This window comes from Calypte anna, chromosome 4A (genome assembly GCF_003957555.1).
Source record: "Calypte anna isolate BGI_N300 chromosome 4A, bCalAnn1_v1.p, whole genome shotgun sequence".
In the NCBI taxonomy this organism is placed as follows: domain Eukaryota; kingdom Metazoa; phylum Chordata; class Aves; order Apodiformes; family Trochilidae; genus Calypte; species Calypte anna.
Window position 1 is genome coordinate 20,338,375 of NC_044248.1, and position 21,038 is coordinate 20,359,412.

General features: G+C 38.6%; 1 protein-coding gene across 2 annotated transcripts; it reads right to left on the minus strand.

The window, feature by feature from the left end:
- Positions 1-1,561: 1,561 nt before the first annotated feature.
- CNOT7 (CCR4-NOT transcription complex subunit 7) lies at positions 1,562-20,661 on the minus strand. 2 transcript variants are annotated; one of them, XM_030450026.1, is made up of 7 exons: positions 20,579-20,661; positions 19,554-19,761; positions 19,051-19,244; positions 15,977-16,138; positions 10,217-10,361; positions 5,916-6,026; positions 1,562-3,274 (listed from the first exon to the last, which is right to left on the minus strand). In XM_030450026.1, exons 2-7 carry the CDS (start codon positions 19,668-19,670, stop codon positions 3,146-3,148), a joined length of 858 nt encoding a protein of 285 aa, XP_030305886.1. In that variant the 5' UTR covers positions 19,671-19,761; positions 20,579-20,661; the 3' UTR covers positions 1,562-3,145. The 2 variants fall into 2 exon arrangements, with proteins under 2 accessions (XP_030305886.1, XP_030305887.1); XM_030450027.1 differs by lacking the exon at positions 20,579-20,661 and adding an exon at positions 20,295-20,370.
- Positions 20,662-21,038: the final 377 nt, after the last annotated feature.

Sequence of the window (21,038 nt, forward strand, 5' to 3'; positions counted from 1 at the left end):
TGTCAGATATCATAGGTGACCCATAAATTCATTAAGGAAAAAGCCTCAGATAAACTACGTATGTTCTAGAATTATTCTGTTCCATACCAAAGATCCTTCTTGCCCAGTTTCAGTGAGCAAAGGAAATAAATGGTTTAAAAAACTTGACAAAACATAATGTTCCAGAAAAAGACTCCTGAGATTCCAGGAGATGAAAATACAAGTGCTTAAAAAAAAAAAGAGATCAAATATAACAAGTTTCAATACTGCATTTCTTCTGACAAACCTACTCAAACAATAGCAGGTTGTAAATAGATTGGGAGAAAGTGTAGAGCCTTGGAAAGAGAATTCTTGTCTCTGAATGAAAAGGTGAGTGTCTAGACAGCTGGAACTGTGCCTGCACATTTATTTTTGCACAAAGCAATTAAAGCTGTCCACTTTGGAAACAGATTCAGATTTCAGGCTCTGCAGTTTACTACTAAGAGTCACACACATTAAGAAGAAATTACTTTCTTTTTCTAATGTCTACAATTCACCATTTAAATAACTTCTTAATGGAAACTAAATCTAATTTGGCCACAGAAACTGAATGATGCACAGATGTCTCCCCATCTGTAATCAAGTCTCAACAGACAGATCATATGGATCAGACCAAGAGTCCTGCAGAATAAAGCATAATCTTAATTTCAGGTTCATCAGTGGCTTCTGAAAAAAAGCTTTTCTTCCAGGAAGAAAGAAAAGTAGTAGAACTGCTTAATATTTCATGAGATCTTTAGGCTAGTGATTATGTAAATTAATGCAGACTGCATGCTCATTAACAGCAAGGACACAAGATGCAGACCCATTATGCACCTTTGGGTTTAGTTTCATTCAAAAGGAGTCCAAGCTCTGATAGGCTCATGACTGGAAGCAAAGCACAGCACACAGCATGTGGGATCCTCAGCAGCTGCTTCAAAAGCACATCCCAATCTGAACCAAAACTTTTACTGTAGGCACACACTTAGAAACCCCTAAAAACTTCCTTTGATCCACAACTAAAAAGGTAGTTCTAAACAAAAACCCATCAAAGTCCTTGGAACAGTCCTTTCAAAAGTTCATCACAGATAGCTGTACCAATATGCTCTAGGCAAAGCTAAACAACTTGAGAGCAAATGCATCAAACTTCAGGGGTTCTTCATTCCACAAATCCCACATCTATGCCTTTAGTTCAAGGGTGAAAAGACACAGAGATTGATGCGACAGGAAGAATATATCCTGCCTTCCTGTTAGATAGCCCCCATCTTATTAAAGCTAAGGGGAACCAAATTTAAACAAGTAACCATCATCTAACACATAATGGCATCAAAATGGGATTTGGATGTAGCAAGATGTATTCATCACCCTTCCACCTCTAGTCAGCAGAACAAACTGACTGGAAACAAGGACAGAATTCTGCTCTGAAAGTGGAATCAGTCAGGGAAAAGTGAATTAGATCATTTTATAAGCACGTGGAAGAGAACTATCATGCCTAAACAAAACAGGATACAGAATTGAACTGACTAATACATTCCAGGAAAAATTTTGCAACAAAACCACCAGTCTGTTGTTATGTAAGAAAACATTTCTTAGGCCTTTATTTACAAAAGCTTTAAAAACAAATACCCTCTGTTATGCAAATTCTTTGTTGTTTAAAAAGGACCACCCAGTTACATCATCGTAACTCAATGAAAAAAAGGTGTTTGATTCTTTTGTTTCTAAGTACAAGGTAACACAGAGTAATTTGGCGAACATTTTGGGATTCTGCTCCTACAGAATTCCGTGTGGAAGCGGCAGAGGCGTGCAGGCACACACAGGCACACAGTGTCCCACATCCCATCATTTCAGGCTCCTGTTTAGCTATTCAGTACCAAAAAGCCTTCCTGCACAACTGCTCTGTAAACATGCTATGCAGAGTTAAGAATGTACTTTAGGGTCCTTTAAAACAATATATCTAAAATACATTGCTAAGATATACTCCAAAATAAACTAGCATTACACTCCTCAGGTAACTTTATTAGCTCTAAGTTATTTATATTTTGTTGTTTTACAACAAGTATCTGTAACATCTGTCTTTGTAGCAACTACAAAAAAGCACGATTTAATTGTCCTTCTAATTCAACAATTCAATTAAATAGTATTTTTTTCAGATCTTTGGGTTTCATCTTCAACTAAACTGACTTTCAAAAATCATCAAATCAAGTACATAATAAATATGACTTCATAAAAAATATCCAAGATGTACATCACTAGAATAAAAGCCAGGAAGTTAATCAAGGGAAGTGTGCCATTACAAAACCCCTACTATTCTGATATCTTTCAACTCTCAGCGTAATGGCAAAAATGCTAAAGTCATAACTGTTTTTTTCCTGAAGGGTGTGTACAGTTGTTTTTAAAAGCTCCTTTCCCCATCACAGAGCAGCTTTAGAGCAGCAGGCCAACCAGCAGTTGACACGTGCAGGATGCATCTGAAGTTGACTGAATGCTAGTAAAATAACAGCAGTTACTAAGATATCAGTAGTTTGTTTTGCTTGAAAAAATTGAGATTATGGAGCAAATAAGTCATGTTCTAAGGGTGGAGATACCAAGAAAATAGAGTGTGAAGCTGCTGAACTTGGCAGATGATTATTTTCTAGCTGAGGGCAAAAGAACAAAACAAAACAAAACTTCAAATAAAACAGAGGATCTGAGTCACTCTCTAAAGTGCAAATTTGATGGTCCACAATCTTGAATAGCTAAAACGCCTGCATACTGGAAGGAACAGACATGAATGGAGAAGTTAGTTACAATGAGTGCCAGTTAATCTGGAGGAGGGAGGGGAAAGAGACAAAAAACTAGAAGATCAATATAGCTAAGTTTACCAGACTGTTCATGATGATTTAACTTTCCCCTTCTCTCTGCCACACTGATCCCACACATGCTTCGTTACAAATGGGCTAGATAAGAGGCCAAAATTTAACCCAAAAATTTTACATATCAGTATTAAGATCAAAATCTGTGACAGGAACAGTCAAGTTTTGTACATAGAAAGGCAGAAAAGAAAGTGTGCTGAGAAAGGAGGGAAAAAAGCCTTATTGTCCAAGGGGTTCAACAAGAGATAAAACCTATGTACAAGCATGTGGAGGTCAAAAAGGTGGCCTTTCATTTTATGTCATGACTGTTTGTTGGCTTCTTCTTCATATGCATTTCCTGTGCCATTTTGTACATAAGATGACCCCGATCCAAGGCCGTATAAGTGGCCACAATATTTAGCATCGTCAATGTGATCTTCAAAGAACATCTAAAGGGTTAAAAGAAAGACACAAATTATTGTCAAAGACTCAGTTTAAACATAACTATAGAAAGGCTTTAAAACGTTACTTTATTTTTAGCATAAGATATGAAATCCTAGTGTGCAAACCCATGGTATAATTAATGTAGTAACATATTATCAAAATGTGCTACATGATTAAACATCAGTCCTCCTGTGTGCCCTTCCTGGTGAAATGGCCAAATGCAGCATTTTCACAATTTTGTATTATCAGTTTTTACTCATGTTTCTGTAAGCACAACAAATGTATTTCTCCAAGTGATTTCTGTGGGGTTTTTCATAATAATTTATCTGTTTAGCATCCATCATTGGTAATCTACCTACTCCTCAGTGTGTTGGTTTTCATCATACTCTGCCCTGGAACACATGTAGGTCCTGATTTATAATATAAGGGTTCAGGGATGGGGAGAATGTGCACAAAACCTATTATGGATTTTAGAAAAATGTAGAAAAATGTATTTCCAGCTGGCTCCTCGTACAGGCAAAAAGAAACAGCAAAACTAAATTTTGTACTTAGACCGCATTTACAAGTCTTAATTACAAACAAAAACTTTGAGTGGAAGACATACAAAGCCCCATGATTCTGCTAATCTACCTTTCACACTTATGTTTTCAAGCAAAAGTACAAATTAACCCCACATCCCCTGCCAAAAAAACCACCAACCCAATAAAACAGACACACACACACATGAAAATTCTTCACCCTAAAAGCTTCACAGCAACCCTGACATCCCAGTCATTGACATTTTGAGATGACATCTGAAAACTAATGGAGCCAGAAGCCCACAGGAGCAGGGTGGACACAATACACAACCTTATCTACCAAACAGGCTGAAAGCTTCTCTCTTAGCAGTTCAGTCTGTATGGAAAGTTCTCTACTACAGGAACTGAAGACCTCAGTTAAAAGTTTTGAACTCTGAACAGTTCTTCAAGACAAACTGGTAGAAAAACCCCAAAACAACAGTTCTGATGTTGTAGTATCAGTATTTAAACCTTTCTGATGGGAAGAAATAGGTCAGTAACTTCTTTGGCTAGAACTCAAAATCCAAGCAAGCTATCTTCAACACAACAGTTAGTAATAGAGCAGGTTCACTTACTAATTTTGCACATCTAAAAGCATTGAAAAATGAAGTTCCTTCACTCAGAAAATACATTGTCATACAATGAACATAGAAAGAATTCTAAATATTGAAATAAATCATCATAATCAATCCATCTTTTTTTTGATAAATTAAACAAAAGCTTTATACTAAAAAACTAAAAAAATTTCTACTCCAAACAAGAGTTTGGTTTGTTTTGGTAAACAAATTCAAGAAGCTAATTTGCCATGTAACACAAACTGCACCTTATTTATGAAATGTTATAGGGCTTCAACCTTTTTACTCTAAAAAACTAACTTGAAAGGCAGTATCTTAGCCATAACTACCATGTACTACTCTTTCCCTTTATTTGCTATGGATTTTTTTCAATTTAACTACTGAGAGATTAACAATACTGGGCAGATGTCAGTTAGCAGCCAAGGGTTTGGACTGTACAAGAAACGATCCTCTCCACTGCATCTCTAGCCCATGACTTGCTTGAACACAACAGCTCCAGGGGAGGCAGAACAGAGTGTTAGGATGAGCAAATCAGCTAAAACTTTATTTTTCACCTACTGACTCACCAGTTTTTGTCAGAAACTCATGGTAATTTCTTTTCTCCTTTGCACAAAAGGCAAGGCAGACACATTAGGATACAATACTAAAACCTTATCAAAAGATGAGGTTGGCTATTGCCTTGTTTGAAGTGGTAAATGACACTGGCTTGCTGGCAGAATGCCATGGTCAGACACATTGGCATTTGCCCAGCACACCTGCTTTCCAGAAGAGGTCCCTTCAGTGTCTGTATGCTCTGCTAAGCTATCCTGGAAATGCAAATTGCAAAATTTCCTGAAATCTTTGTTGTAGACAGAGAAGCAGCAAGGATACGTGAGATCTGTTAAGAGCTGCTTTCCCTTGCCACAAGCCTGAATTTAATTGACCCATGTATATTTAGAACCTGAATTAATCTGTGCTTTACTCAATGACAGGGAACAAATGCGTGGATACTCTCAACAGCAGCCTCAAAGTTATTATGCAATACAGCTGCAATCTCCAAGTTTAGCTAAAGTGGTTGGGGTCTGGGTACTCTCACCCCAGCCTCCAACTGGCCTGTCACAGGCAGCAGTGCACCCCAGCTGGACACTACACTGAGAACAAGCTTCAAGATTGGTTTGAGTACAGTCACCCAGAAAGGAGTCTCATAACTCACTGCAGTAGCCATCTCAAAAAAAGGTACTCTCTAAACCAAGGAAAGACAAAAAATCTCCCAAAACTAAAAATCCACAAAAATATCCAAGAGCAAGGCACAGGCTGGAAACAGGAAGCAAGTCACTCATAGCAGGTAAGCAGGGAATCACTAGGCTGGTTCACACTCTGGGGGAAATACAGGTGGTCTTACATTTGTCAGAAAGGAGTGACCCCTGAAGTCAACTCAGACACCTCCTTAAAATACGGCAGACTTACTAGAATCAGCAATTCTATCACAGCACATCCCTATTATGAAGATAAAACAAATAAACACATTCACCTACTTCTCTCATTTTGAAAAAGGCCATTCCTGTGAGCAAAGAATCAGATCCTGCCTGATGCTGTGGTCCTATCCTTTCCAGCTCTAGCTGCTCAGCCACTTCTTGTAATCCACCCTGAAAAAGAGAATATTTTTATCAATGACTGAAAAAAGAGTTCATCATAAAACTAAAGAGCTGTATTTGGGAAAATCTGTTATGCAAGTCATACAACCTCAGGTACACTTTAACATTTGCAGAGAAGCCAAAACAGACATTATTCTACATAAATACACACCTAGGGAATCAGAATTTTGTGTCAGTATTGATTAAGTGAAGTATTTGAGACCAACAAAAGTACTGCTTCTTATGTTTCAGCTTCTCCAGTAACCAGATATCATTACTTGAGGGACTGGCAAAACTGAAGAACAAAACCAGGTGTTCCTGTACTTCTATTTGAATGAAAGTTTAAAAGGTAAAAACGTTGTCCTACAAACAAAAGTATTCAAGTGCTTACAAATGAGGTGGGTGCCCACATACCTCCATGTGTTAAACAAAGAAAATAAATCTACATTTCCTTTTAAACAGACCTTATTCTTCCCACTTACCTTTCCATAATTAAGTTGAGGGTTTTTCCACTTCCCTTCACAAAAACTGAGAGTATCCTTAAGCATCTACATTACAGGGAGTCCAGGAAAACATTACACAGCAGGCATTTAGAAACCAGGTGGTTAAGACAAAAAAGGAAGAAAGTGGCTACTCCATCTCTATGAGACATTCTACCCCTCTAAATTCATTAGCTATCATAAGAGGATAGGGGAAAAAAATGCAAAAAACATCATCCCCTTGCAACTAGTTTTTTTTAGAGACTAAAATTCAATGGCATAGCTAGCTTTTCTGTTAGAGCTGTATATTTAAGTCACCTGTGTAATGAAACCTACTTCTTCAAGAAAGTAGACATCTCACATATAAAAAAGGGAGAAATTTAAAATGGTACTTGTCTGCTTTGAATTACTATAGAAGGTTTTAAAAGGACAGACTGTGAAGCTGTATAGTTTACTCCAAGGCTGCAAATGTATCTGCTCATCATGGTAAAAGTCCAATTTTGAAGCAAGTTTTCTTCCCAGTAAGCTGATGTGAAAAACTATTCCCTTAACTGCAGAGTGACTGAATAAACCCTTTTAGTGCCCCCACAAACATCAACTGAAGTGGAAGCAAGCCCATATGAAGTCTGCTTGGTTTTACATACACAACACAGATCAGCAGAACAGATGTGTATATTTTAACTGACCTCAAGTCAAATCCAACATTATGAAAATTCCTATGAATCTTACAGTAACAGTTTCAGTCCAGTTTTGTTTGTGTAAAATTATAGAAGCTACAGTAGTAATATTCCCAAGTACCACTACTAAACAACAAAAATACCTAGTGCAGGTATGGCTAGTTTTATTCTAGCTTGAGCAGCAGGAATAGAGTTTACACAAGTTTAAGATAGAAGCAATTCTAGACACTCTACAGTTAAGCACCAAAGCTAGATTGTTTTGTATACATGCTTGGAAACAACATTTGAACACTGCAAACATTCTCAGTTATTTAGCTTACACCCTCAAGAACATGCTGAGGATTGAGGGCAGGGGAAAAAAAAATACATCTGGAATAAAAGTATGCTCTCTTGCTTTCTAAATGCAATAGTGAGCTGTTAAGTTAGCAACAGCAGTCAGTCACACCCTTTCAAGGCACCATTTTCTGCTTCTAAACCATCTACTTCCTCAGGCTGTAAGTCAGAAGTGCCTCATTATTGGGTACTGCTAGCTGTAACACTATCAACTCAAACTTCAATTCTGAAGAAAAAACACCCAAGAATAAAAATCTGTAACATTTACACAGCAGCTGCAGGCTCTGGAATGCAGACTAAGTAATTAAAATTTACACCAGCAGCAGCCTACAGAAGAATGCTTTGAAAATAGAACTTTTAACGGCAGATCTATTTGTAAACATATCAAACCACTTTTGTGTGGAACTTCTTGGTCTGTAACTGCAATAATTACAGACTAAAACATGGCAGTCTCAGAAAATCAAGAGGATACTGAGATTCTCTTTCAGACAGACATGACCATTGCACTCCAGATAAGAACATTTTAATCTCTGATGAGAAATTTTCAAATTTTCAGAGCACTGGTCTTTTTCAAGAAAGGACACAGAATTATTTACAAACTCAAGTTTCATGGCACCCCTACCAGACTTCATTGGTCTCTACAATTCCCTACATTGAAAGCAATTTTCTAACAGTCTGCATTACTTAAGTGTTACTGTTACTATAAAAAGGTTTGCTGTGTACATGGAAAAATTTCTAGAAAACAAGCAAGAGTTTAATCCATTCTACATGAAGTATTTCAAGTCCCAATCAATCCACATGCCAGTAAAGTATACTCATGCCCATTTAAGTAAGAGTAACATTCTCTAAATTGACAGATTACTTAATTCAACAAAAAAGAGCATCAGCTTCTCGATACTCAAGTATACTTCCCTATGCCAAAAAGTGTTTGGGTGTCCGGAAGCAGGGAGTTGGGGACCTACAGCAAGTCAGTGACTTTCATGTGAAAAATAACTTAGAGAAGTCAACAAGCACAGCAGTTCAATTCAATGAAATTTAATAGATATTGAAAGTGACAGACAGTAGGAGACAGTGCATGCATTTTTACAGTACAAGTCCACCATCACCTCATCACTACTAAATTTGGAGGAGCAGGATTGCTCACATCCCTTCCCCTACTGTCATTACCAGTCTGCAGGTTAGGTGACAGAAACAAGATTTACTGCAGAAAAGCTGACCTGCAGCTCTGAAGGAAAAAAAAACAAGCCAACAAAAAAACCCCCACCCTTTTTAAGTTTTCCTGAAGTAAAGATTTTTCTTGACTTAAAAAAAAAAAACAGTATCTCTAAACAATGTAGGTTACATACAACTATGTCTAAACAGAAGGACAATAAATGCAATCCCCTCCTCCTCAAACCCACTGGGAATGTCACTGCTGGAATGGACAAAGAACATCATTTTATCACCTTTCCTGCATCACTGAAGTTGGATCATACTTTCTGTTCTTGGCAAGTGTGTTGCTACCACTAAGACACCAGATGCTTTGCTTCAGGAATGAGAAAGCAAGTGGTTTTTTAACTGGGGTTCTTCCCCAGCCTCCTTTAAGACTTCTGAAGCTTACGAACATTTCTTTTTCAGTTCCAGCCTCTGCAAAGAAAAATTCTAAGATATTCTCTAGTACTCTGACACTTGCCTGGATGATTATACCAAGACCAACTCTAGATGAACATAAGTGGGTATAATTTTGTACTACCTGTGAGGTCTTAATTTCCAACATTAATTTGATTAACAGAAGTTTTATATTATTACTTCCCTACTACTTGGAAGTGACACACTCCTATTAGTTTATTTCAGAAAGAAACAGAGGACTATAAGTAAACCTCACACAGTTCACTAGTTGAGCACAACGAAGTCGCAAGACATTCCTTAGTTAGAACTTGGTTGCACTATTCAGTGTTCTCTTTCTCCTGCAGGTTCTCATTATGAAAGCCTAGACAATCAAGCTACTTTCCACAAAGTAGAAAGTCATTAATTGCCTCAGATGAGAGATGCACCTCATTCCAGCAGCAGTCCAGACTATTACAGTTCTTTGGCAAGTAGATGTTATCTCTGTAGCATCTTTCTTTCACTTGCCCTCTTCCCCTTCACATACTTAGTTTCCATTATCCAAATTTTATGCCTGATAGAGTAAGCCAACTAGTAGCCTGTCATGAGAGATTAGTTTCTAGTACGGCATTTTTTCCCAGAAGTCACAAACTGTCCCTGAACATATGCATAATCTTTCTTTATGGGGCCATCTGAAACATTCTTCACTCCATTCCTCTTCCCAAGACGCTTCCACAGCATCATCACTGCAATTACCTTTGCCAAGACAACTGCAGTCCTTTAGTGGACTGCACAATGAAGAAATAAGAGTACATAAAACCCATCAATTCTTATGGCCCAAGAAGTTAAGGATCAATTCCAAAAATGGGCTTATCATCTGTCAACAAACACTGGGCGATATAAATATAGTACCCACATGCTATTTTTAACTGGTAAGCAGCTATAAAAATCAATGTGCACTCTGCCTGCATCTATCAAAAGCCTTTAATATTAAGCACGTAGTTCGAGACAATAAGGATGTTAATGGCTATTATCAAAGCAAAACCAGAAAATAAACAGGATGAACATTTCTTAGCAGAAAGTACTCTCTCTCCCCAAAACCAAACTTTTTTCTGAGCCATGAACTTACCTTCAGATTTTTGCAACTCTTCATGAGATATTTTACATCATAGATGACAGGGAAAAACAATCGCAGTATCTCAAAGAAGTCCAACTCTTCTTCAGGTAAATTAGAGTTTGTCAGGATTTTTATTAGATAGCCAAAGTCATATCCACTGCAAATTAATAACAAAAACATTATAAGCAAATAACTTAGAGGCATCCTTTTCACTTCTAACATCAAGACTTTATTACACATTGACAGGACATCTTGCTTAATTTCAATGGAATTAAAGATTGAGCCAAAAAATATTAAGCCTCGGTGTAAATAGCCCATCTGCAGCTTTCAAGGAAACATTCTAATTTAGTCTCAAAGAGGCCAAATGAAGGACCAAAAAAATATATGCCTAGAGGAGCTTTTCCAAATCCTGAAACAAGGTAGTGCTTTTGGGGCTTCATTTTATTGAATTTAAAACAGAATGGCTCTAACTGCCTTTCCTGCTGCCTTTCACATGGAAAGGAGTTTCTCACTACAAACTTAACAAGGTGAGAGACACTTCTACAATTCTTGCAGTCCAAAGGATTAATGCATTTCTAGAACCAACAATCATGAACCTGTACAAAGTGTTGAGAGAGGAAACAGGGTTTAAAGCATGGGAAAGACAGATGCTGGGTATTAAGCAGGACTGAGGGCCACAGCAAAAAGCAGTGCCTACTACTTCCCTTTTTCCTAGGAAGGGAGTGTAAGGCAGATTATTCATGATCTGATCGTGAATCTGATCCATTATGATCCCCTGTACTCACAGGATGGCTCAAATATATACACCCAACTAGATGGGGAACTGATACTTTATCTTTTTACATCTGCATAGAATCAAATTAATTCCTAGACTTCACTGACATGCAATTTTTAAAATGTTAACACTAACAACAAAGGCAGCACAGCTGCCTCTGCTGAAGGCTGCATCACTTTTGCTACTTAAGGAACCTTAGCATATAGCTGACAGACAATTCAAGTGAATGGGTCACCACCATACACTCCAAAATTCCCACTTTAAGACTGTGTTTGTTCTTGGTTACATGAGGATCATACTCAAAACCAGGAATTTTGCAACTTCTTAAATTCTGAATGAGATTATTTAACTATGATATGAGCAATATGTAAGAAAAATCAGTTACAAGAACTGTACTACTGAGCACTCAGAAAGACTTCTGATGCAGGCTCAAGGCTTTAGCTTGCATACTCAATGAAGGGGATTTCTCTTTGTGCCTTTTGTACACGACAGGATTATCTACATCATCTTTACCTTACGACTTTCTAGACAGAGGGTAGAAAATCTTGAACATACTGGGAATGAACGGATTATCCACTAAAACTCCATCAATGCAAGATATACAAAAGGTATGGGTTATTGAAGCTCTCCCATGAGGCTTTTCCAGTGCTTTAAACAAGAATTTCACAATTTATGAATCCTGCCCTGTATCTGGTGCTTTGAAGGTGTGCTGGCAGCACTCCAGACTCCACAGCAGCAGCCACTGGCCAGGGAGCAAAGGAGCCAAAGATCAAAAATTTCAGCTGAGCCTTAGAAAGTAACAACAGGTAGTACGCTTGGCAAAACAGTGCCTTGGAAGCCTAATTTTATTAGATCACCTATGAGGTGAGAGAAAAAAAAAGAAAGAAAATTTTAGGGAAGCCTGTATCATAATAAAAGTCCTCTATAGAAAAAGAAAAGAAAAAGCCACCTTAGCAAAATAGCTGTTCAGGATTAAAGAGATTTACTGCCTTTGATACCAGTGGTTTTATTAATTCACTTATTCCTGACATCTCTCATCTCTGTCTCTCAAATGTAAAATTTGTATTAAAACTTTTAAAGTGAACAGTATTTGTGTTCCTTCTCTTCCAAAAAAAGCCCAACCAACCAAACAAAAAAACTCCACAAAATTTCATGACTAAATGACTAGAACACAGATGCTCTCAAACACTTTCAATTCCTATTAAGAAGGAAGTACTGTAAGAAAAGTAAAATTTTACTTACTATTTGTATAAAGAGGGAGCAGACTGCCATTAATCTGCAATTTTGATGAAGAATTATAGACAATTTTTCAACCAGAGACTGTAGGAGCTTCTAGGATCCTCATGCAGAAAAAGGGAACAGAGCACCTCAACAGTGGATTTTAGAAGCATTTTGAGCCTTCCATTCCCTGACAGCATTCAGTTCTTGGAACCTAAGCATGGGTTTGTTTTAGCTAGCTCAACAAAATGATGCCTCACATTTCTCAAGTTCCAGCTGCTTATCCTTAGTCCCTTTATGCTCATGACAATCAACAGAAACCACACATTACTAATCATAGTGTAGAATTACTGCACTTTTATAATCTTTTCAGTACCCTTTTAACTTCTCAGGGGTCATCCAAGCTTACACAGACTTCAGAACTGCTACTCCAATTCAAAACTAAGATATATCTAGTTCAAAACTTTTTGAGTAGCCACTGCTGAATGGTAATAGAATAGCAAGAAAGTCCACATAAAGCAATTATGCAATTACCTGCTCATTAAACAAGTGTTTTTTTCTAATCCTAAAACAGGCAATTAATGGTTGGTTTATATCCTGAAGCACACAGGTTTCCTTTCCTTAAAAAGCTTTTACCATTTCAAATGTAATCACCTAAAGTGCAGCTAGCCAGAATCCCTGAGCTATATAGCAATGTAAACACAATTATTTATTCCTTTTTTCACTGAACACAGACAACTGTAGGCAACAAGACCATGGAAAAGATGATACATGTCTGTTTTTTCCTCCTACTATTCAGAAAGTATTCAGATAGCCAATTAATAATGAACTCTACTCGAGCTCAAACAGTCTCTGAAATAAATCAAAACCTGATAGGTCCAAGAAAGCTTTACCTCATTTTATAACTGGCTAATAGAAATGAGACAACAGATTTTATTTTACCAAAATCAGTTAGACACAAATGATTATTGAAATACAATAGCTTGGAACTTCCCAGCTTCCCAAAACTATCTGGGTTAAAAGGCATGTTTGGACAGAGCCTGCAAAAGGTAGACTGAGGAGGCTGCACACAGGTGGACACTCAAAGCTTCAGCAGATCTGGCTGTTGAACATTGACAAAAACAGTGTTTGAACTGTTCTGGTTTGTAATTTTTTAAGACTGACAAGCATTAGCATCTCTCTTGACTGTGTAAAGAACTTGAAATTCAGAGTTTCCCCTCCTCTTGACTCAAATACATTTTATCACACACAAAAGATTTGATGGAGTTGCTTATGAAATTGCATTATACAATAATCAGTGACAGCACAAATGTTTCTTCATCAATGCCTGGCAGAACCACAGGTCCATACAGATGTGCCAATAGTTCAGGATGCCAAGGCAGCCACATAAAATGCAGAGATAAAAAGTACAAAAACGAAACTATTTGAGAAGATAAGAGCTTTGAAATAAACTAAGTAAGAATTCAAGGAAGTCAAAGGAAAAAAAAAACGTATCACATCATGCTCTAAGAATGGATTAATTCCCATCTACCCATTTCCTAGGAAAGTCAAATTTTGAGGGTTATTAATAATTAAAGCATTTTAAGGGAACAGAAGCAATATCATAGTCAGCAACTACGAAGCACAGCTTTTTCAGTAGTCAAAGAACTACTCATTGGAAGCCTACATGAAAAAAATTTTCAACTGTGCTGTCTCATTAAGTTTCCTCCAACAGAATACAACCACAATCAACCCAAGATAAATTTATAAACAGCTGTTTAATATTCTTTTTGGCACATTTTATGTGACCCATGGTTCATCTGCAGCTTCTCAGAACTTAACCCACTACTCAAGGGTTTTGTGCTCAAGATAATACCAGCATGCTCTGTCAAGCACAAAAGCCTTTAAACACTTTCCAACTTCAAGCAGAGTTGTGGCTAATCAGTGTTTGACAGTCATTTTCTGGAATAGCTGACTTAAGAGAATATCTAAACACTGCCAGTGAAGTTCCAAACAGAAACTCATTTCAGCACAGATGAAACTGGAATTTATTAAAGCCATTTCAAAAACCCTTAGTAAGCTGTACTAGTCAAAATGGCATTATTGCACGTAGTTTGTACACTCTGACTATCATATTGGTCAGAAATCACACACAACCCATATATTTATGCTTTATAAAGAATCACTAGTGTAGAAATTCCTCAGGTATTCTTTTACTAGGATAGCCTACACTGAGCCCTTAAAGTTGTTAGACAATACTAGAAAAACATTTTCTAGCTGTAGCTGCTTCTACACAGCACTGCCAGTAGATGTACCAGCTACATGCCCAATGTGCCTTCCCTCCCATCCTCCCAGACTATCAAAATTACATTGCTGTAGTCAAATGCAAATCAAAAATATGCAGTAAAGCCCATCATAATGGATTTAAGAAGCTGCAAGAAAATTCACTAGTTTAGCCTTTGTAGTTATTTTGGCACAGCTCATGGGATTCCTATTCCAGTATTTCTCCCCAGGTGCTATGCTACTCTAGTAGCAAGATAGCAAGAGCAAGATTATTTTGGAGTCATATTGTGAAATGAGACAGCTGCAAGTGGAAGATGTACACAGATTAGGTGACAAGCATACTCAAGGAAGAATCTCTCTTTTTTTTTTTTGTTAACTGCATTTTTTTTACCCCCTTCTCTTGGAAAGTCATCCTAACACTTTGTACAAAGCAAGTCAAAACAATTAATTTTGCAACAGGCTGTTAAATGTACTTTTCTAGTATGGTTTTGCATTCCTCACTGAAGCAATCATTCTCTTGGTTAATGAGGTAAATACTTCTCCAACTCCATGTGACTTTTGTTCAGCCTCCTTGTTAGGATGAAGAATTTGGGTTTTTTCAAATGACCTACATATTACGACCCACCAATGTAGCATTAAGTGGTAAACAAGAATAAGCCTGTAAGGAAACTACAACTCTCAGCTAAGACATTTGCTTTACCTTTGACTTGCTTAGCAGCCAGCACTTAATCTGACAACTTGGGGGCATTACATAGCAATAAGCCTTTAAAGTAACCATTGCTTGCAAAAAGTGCAAATGATCTCTAGCACAGAGTTGATTGCACATTGACCATTACAAAAGTGTTAAATCTTATGAACACCCAAAGTTTTATTTTGTATCTTGGCAGCTTCCGAGAGATTTAGCATTTGCATATTTATTCCTACTTGGAATATGAGCTCTTGGGATGGAATAAATAGTTAAATATATTAATTACTGCAGCTAGAATTAGAGTTTATTAGGGCTCTCCTTCCAAGCTGAGCAATTTCAGCTGTCCAGATTACTAGAAAATTTAAAATAACTTTAAAAGTGCTTAATAAAACTTTTCACTGATAATTCTGCAGTCTCTCTCATAAGATGAACAATATTTGCTTAAGAATCCCTCAGAGGCAGTTTTACTTTTACCTTTTTGATTATTATCACTTTCAAGTATGATATTAAAAGATGCAATGCCACCTGCTGGTTGAGGAGTTTCATGTTTTTCTGATTTACAGTTTTCTGGTTTCAGTGTAAGCACCAAAACAACCCCCATTATTGCTACCCTCCACCCTGTACACTCTACTCATCTAATACAGAATGGTGCCACAGGTACCACCAGAAGTAATTTTCTAAATCTTATCAACCAAGACATGTGCTACATAAACTATCAGGTGTGTACCATTTAACACAAGATGTACCACTTAACACAAGACGTGAAATACAAGCTCTAAAATTCAATAACCAATATTGAAAACTCAAATACTTAACATGCAGAAGTTACCTATGAAAGGAAAGCCATTTGACTCCTTCACACAGTACAACTCCTGATGTCATAAGCAGTTCTGCAAAGTACTGTGTCTCAATTCCTTCTTCCTCATGCTTTTTAAACTGGATACCAGATGTTGTCAGCAGCTCAATAGAGTCCTGGGCATACATATCTTCTCTAGAAACAGAGACAGGAAAAGTAAATTTTCAAAATCTACAAGCCTCAGTGATTACAAACTTGGAAACAATTTTTTTTTGCTATTCATTCCACAGACTTCAATAGCATAGATCAAGAGCAACTCAGCTTTTTTAATTTAAAAAACAAATAATTTTTCATAGTTTTTTAAACCTTCACCAACATTTCATCATGACCAGCCCCTCCACTCTCATGTCCTTCATAAGAAAGTAGTTCATGGTACTTCTCTGGTTATCTAGAACTCCCCTTATTACAAATCTACAGAGGAAAGTAAATGTATGAATACAGATTCATGAATTCCAAGTAAGATCCATTACCTGAACTGTCACAAATTAAATACACCAGTTGAAACACTACTACCTTACATTATCAAATTAGGAACAGTACACTGGAGATGCCAGTGCTGTATTATTTTCTGTGGATATTATCTCCCAGGCACTTCTTGTGATTTAAGCTTATGTAAATGGTTAGAAACATGCTCATCAAAAACTTTCTTCTTGCTTCAACAGGAGACTGAATGTTTTCTTTATCTAGTCAGTCCTGAGAATTCAGGCAGATTGATGTTTTCTTTCTGAACAACCAATTCCAATGTCAATAGCCATCCTTTGGACCTAAAATTGAACAAGGTGGAAAAAAACTCCTCTATGCCTTGTCCAGTCCTCTCTTAACCCGTATTTGTTAAGTTTACCACTAACAAAGTCTTAAGGATTTTGTGATTTAATGGATGGCCTTTTTTTTCTTGAAGTTTAATTCATAACAAAGAGCTGGAACAGTTAATTAGGAAAAAAAAAGGCAAATATGGCTCTACTTAGAAGATTATACTCATATTACTGTTTACAGCATGCTATTCTACAAAGTCTCTTCAGTATATAGTTTTCAATTTTAATTAAAAAAAAACAAAACAAAATAAACAAAAAACCCAACAACCAAAATAAACAAAAAATAACATAGGCAAACCAGCCAATACCTCAAACTTTACTATTAGATTGATTCATAGAATTATATTGATTATTCCTAATAGCAAGCCAGCATTCATAGGAACATAAGATACTTTCTGAAGAGGTGTTGTATCTTTTTTCCTCTCTCCCAACACAGCTGCTCATTAGACCTCTAGATTTAAAGTATCAGCTTTCCAACACCTGTCCCTCCCTGTAACACACTAAAGAACCCATAGAAAACTAACAGCCCATTTTACAAAAAGATGTTCTAATTCTAGTTTGTTGCTCTGCACTAGTTAGGTGGATAGTTAGTTTAGAGGAATATTTATGCTCTTTAAAAGCACCCTGTAACAAGACCTGGCTGGAACCACACATACAAAAATGTAACTTCTAGGAACAACCAACAGCTGTTTTGCTTTAGAACACCTGGCTCAGTGCCACTTCCCAAAAGGAAGTTTAGGAATAGAGAAAAGTAAGTAATTTCTTATGTATAAAAAAAAATAATCAGAAAACAAATAAAAGACAATACAGGCTCTTCTTCTCAGATGACAGCTTGAGTGTTAGGAACTCATTCCTCCTCTTTCTCCCATACTTGGCAGGATTAGTATAGTCTATTCAGACAATAGATAACTTCCATCCAGCATTTATATGGCGAGGTAAACTTAGAAATACAAAACTATCAAAATTGCACTTCCTTTAAGGGATATTTCAAACAACCTAAAGAGAGCATATAATTCCTCAGACTAAACTGATTTGTGACAAGCCAGCCACAGCACTGCTGATCTCAAAAAGCAGGAAGATGGAGACAGCAACAGTTAAGGGTTTTTTTTTTGTTTGTAAGAGTCCTGATTACTTTGAAAACAGGTCACTTTTGTCTGCAGAAAAACAAAAGGTCTGTTTTTAAACCTCCTCCATAGGCTGCAGTTTTAACTCATGCATCAATCTGCCCAGAGATCACTTTATAACACAACTGGCAAAAAACCCCAAGCCCTCAAGATGCTTAAGTCTGAGAAGTATTTGCACAGATACCCAATTCAGGCCATATGAAAACTTATCAGAACAGTTATTTTTATTTTAGGAAAAAATTCAAGGTAGTAGTAACCTTGCTGAAAATCCAGTGAAGATATAACTAGAACTCCACAGAACTGTCTCATGCCACTGGAAAAGCTAGGTTTATACTTAAAAGTTCATCACTGATAGAAGCCACACTGTGCAATAAGTTTCATTATACTATGTAGCAGATAATAAAACCAGCTTGTTTTTTAACCAATACTCAATACAAAACAACTCAGAACAAAAATCTCCATAGTAGTTATGATGTAGAATCAACAACCCCTTTCAATCTATTAAAGACAAAAACACAGTAGCTTCATAGAGTAAGTTGATTTGAAAACACAAGAAAAGCAGCTGCTGTATTAAGAAGGTGACAGTATTGTACTGGAATACTATAAAGAATTTGGAAGTCTTTAAACAAGAATAGTATTATTTTCCAGAGGATGGAGCACACTTGCTTTAGAACTTGCTGGTAACATCTATAATACCTCTGATTTTAGTCACTTCTGTGATTCCACTTTTTTTTCTTCACATCAGTACTTTCCATTTTAAAACATACAAAGAAACAACTTGTGACTTCTATAACAACTAGAAAGAGTTAAAACTAAGGTACTAAAAGCACTCTGAAACGCTAAACATGAAAATGAAGAGTTAACTGTTGCACTATATATAAATGCCTCTTTTAAAAACTTCTATCAAAATTGCTTAGCCTTTTTTGACCAAATTACCTACAGTAAGACAGACTACACAGAAACCAGGGCAGAGAGCCTATCTGGCTGACAGTTTTCCTCACATAAGTATTTCAATCATATAGATAAAAACAGTACCTACAGCTTTCACAAGCTGTAATACATTTTTACTAAGTCAGAAACATAGGGTCAACAGCAGACATACAACACTTACGTTAAATTAAATTTAAAATTAAATTGCCAAGTTGAAGTTCCTGAGGGGTATTCTCCTTGCTCGTTCATAAATGTAAGTCCTAGTTGAATTATTTTTAGCAGGTCTACATTGCAGCGTAGTAATTGGTACTGATAGTCTGCGTTGCTTCTGAATTCTCCAATAGGTCTTGCAACTACTCCTGGAAATTCTGTATCCTGTAAGAACAAAATTAACACTTGAACATAAAACACCCATAAAAATGTACATTCCTCATTTTGAATAAAATGTATTTCAAGCATATAACAGCTTCATAGCTGAGAAGCAGTGTGCAAACTTAGCGTTTAAAGAAGTAATAGATTAGAATCCTAAAGTTTGTACAGCATTAACTCATCATCACAAATCCATTCTTCTTTCAGTGAAAATGGATGAACAGGTTTATAGCTTTGATTTACTAGCATCAAATGAAGTCATCATATAATGTTTTTTGTGGTAACCAGCTAGATAAATATCAAGTGCTCTCTTACCATAGCTACATAGTTATACTTCCGTATAACTTGACGAATTTTCTTCATCTCTTCATCCAGGTTACAAGCCCAGACTTCACAGATTCTTTGGCTATGGTCTACGGTAGCTGCTGGCATAGTGGGGGGCTTTAGAGACCGTACATCAAGAGTCACACTTGACTGAGGACCAGTTTTATAAAGAGGACCTTAACTATTAAATTTCTTTAACCTAAGAGACAAGGAGAGTAAAATACCAAAAGATAAATTTTTAATCTTCACTATCTGAAAAAAAAATAAAGTAAAATGACCAGGATCAAGCTTTATTCTTCTGACTTTTACAAGAAAGAGGCACAAAGTCGCCACGTTAATTTAGCTTACTATTCAACACGAAAACCTTACGATTGTGTTACCGAATTTCTTTCTCGCACAAAGCCAGGCAGACCGGCAAGGCGCTAGTTCAAACAGGTAAAAGCGATACCCAAGCCCACGACCGTTCTTCCCCCACAGGTTAGAGGCGAACACTCCTGTGGATCCTGCCGCCGTGTGACACGTGAAACGAAGCGGCAAGACGAGCATCAGAGTTACGCCGAACCCAGGGACACTGCCGAAAAAACCCGACAACCTCACGCCGGCGGCCTCCCGGTCAAGAGAGGCTCTCTCAGCACGTATGGGCCATCCCAAACGGGAGATCGGCACGAGAGAACAAGCACCGCCGTACAGGCCGGACCCACGCCCCGGCTGGGATCCCGGACGCCTGCTTACGCGTACGAGGCCTTCAGAGCTCCTGGAGCAGCCGCCAAGCCCGCCCTGCGCGGCGGGCAGCAACCCGCGGGGGACTGCGATGGGGAAGGGGCCGCCGCCGGGAGCGGCAGCCTGGCGGTGCGGAAAACCTGCGCATCAGCCCAGCGGGCCGGCACGGCTGCGGGGCCTCCGTGGGGCACGGCTATGCCGAGGGGAGAGGGATCCCTGCCCGCTCTCGGCGCCCTCCTCCCCCCGGCCCGTCTTCCCGCGGCCCCCGCCCCTCCCTCCCTCACACTCACGCTCACGCTCTCGGGTGGGTCGGGTCCGGTTGGATCGGGTCGGGCCGGGCCGGGCCGCGGCGGGTCTGGCGAGGCCCCGCGGCGGCCCCCGACGCCCCAGAGCCGCCAGTTGCCGCGCGCGACGCAGGAAGCGCTGCCCCCGCCGCCCCGCCACACAAAGCCATTACGTCATCGCCGCGCGACGCGGCCTTTCTCCCCTCACCTCTGACCGACGGCGGGGGCACCAATCAGCAGCTGCGCAAGCCCTTAGCCACGCCCTTAGCCCCGCCTCTCGCCCAGGGCGCGTGCCGCTCTTCGCTTCCCGCTGCGGCCGGGGCCCGAGGCGCGCGGCGGTGACGCAACCCGCGTGGCGCCGGGGGCGGGGCGGAGCGGAGCGGAGCAGGGCGGGGCGGGGCGGGGCGGGGCGGTCGGGGTGCCGCCGCCGCCGGTGGGCCCCGGGAGGCAGCCGGGGAGAGCGGGGGGAGGG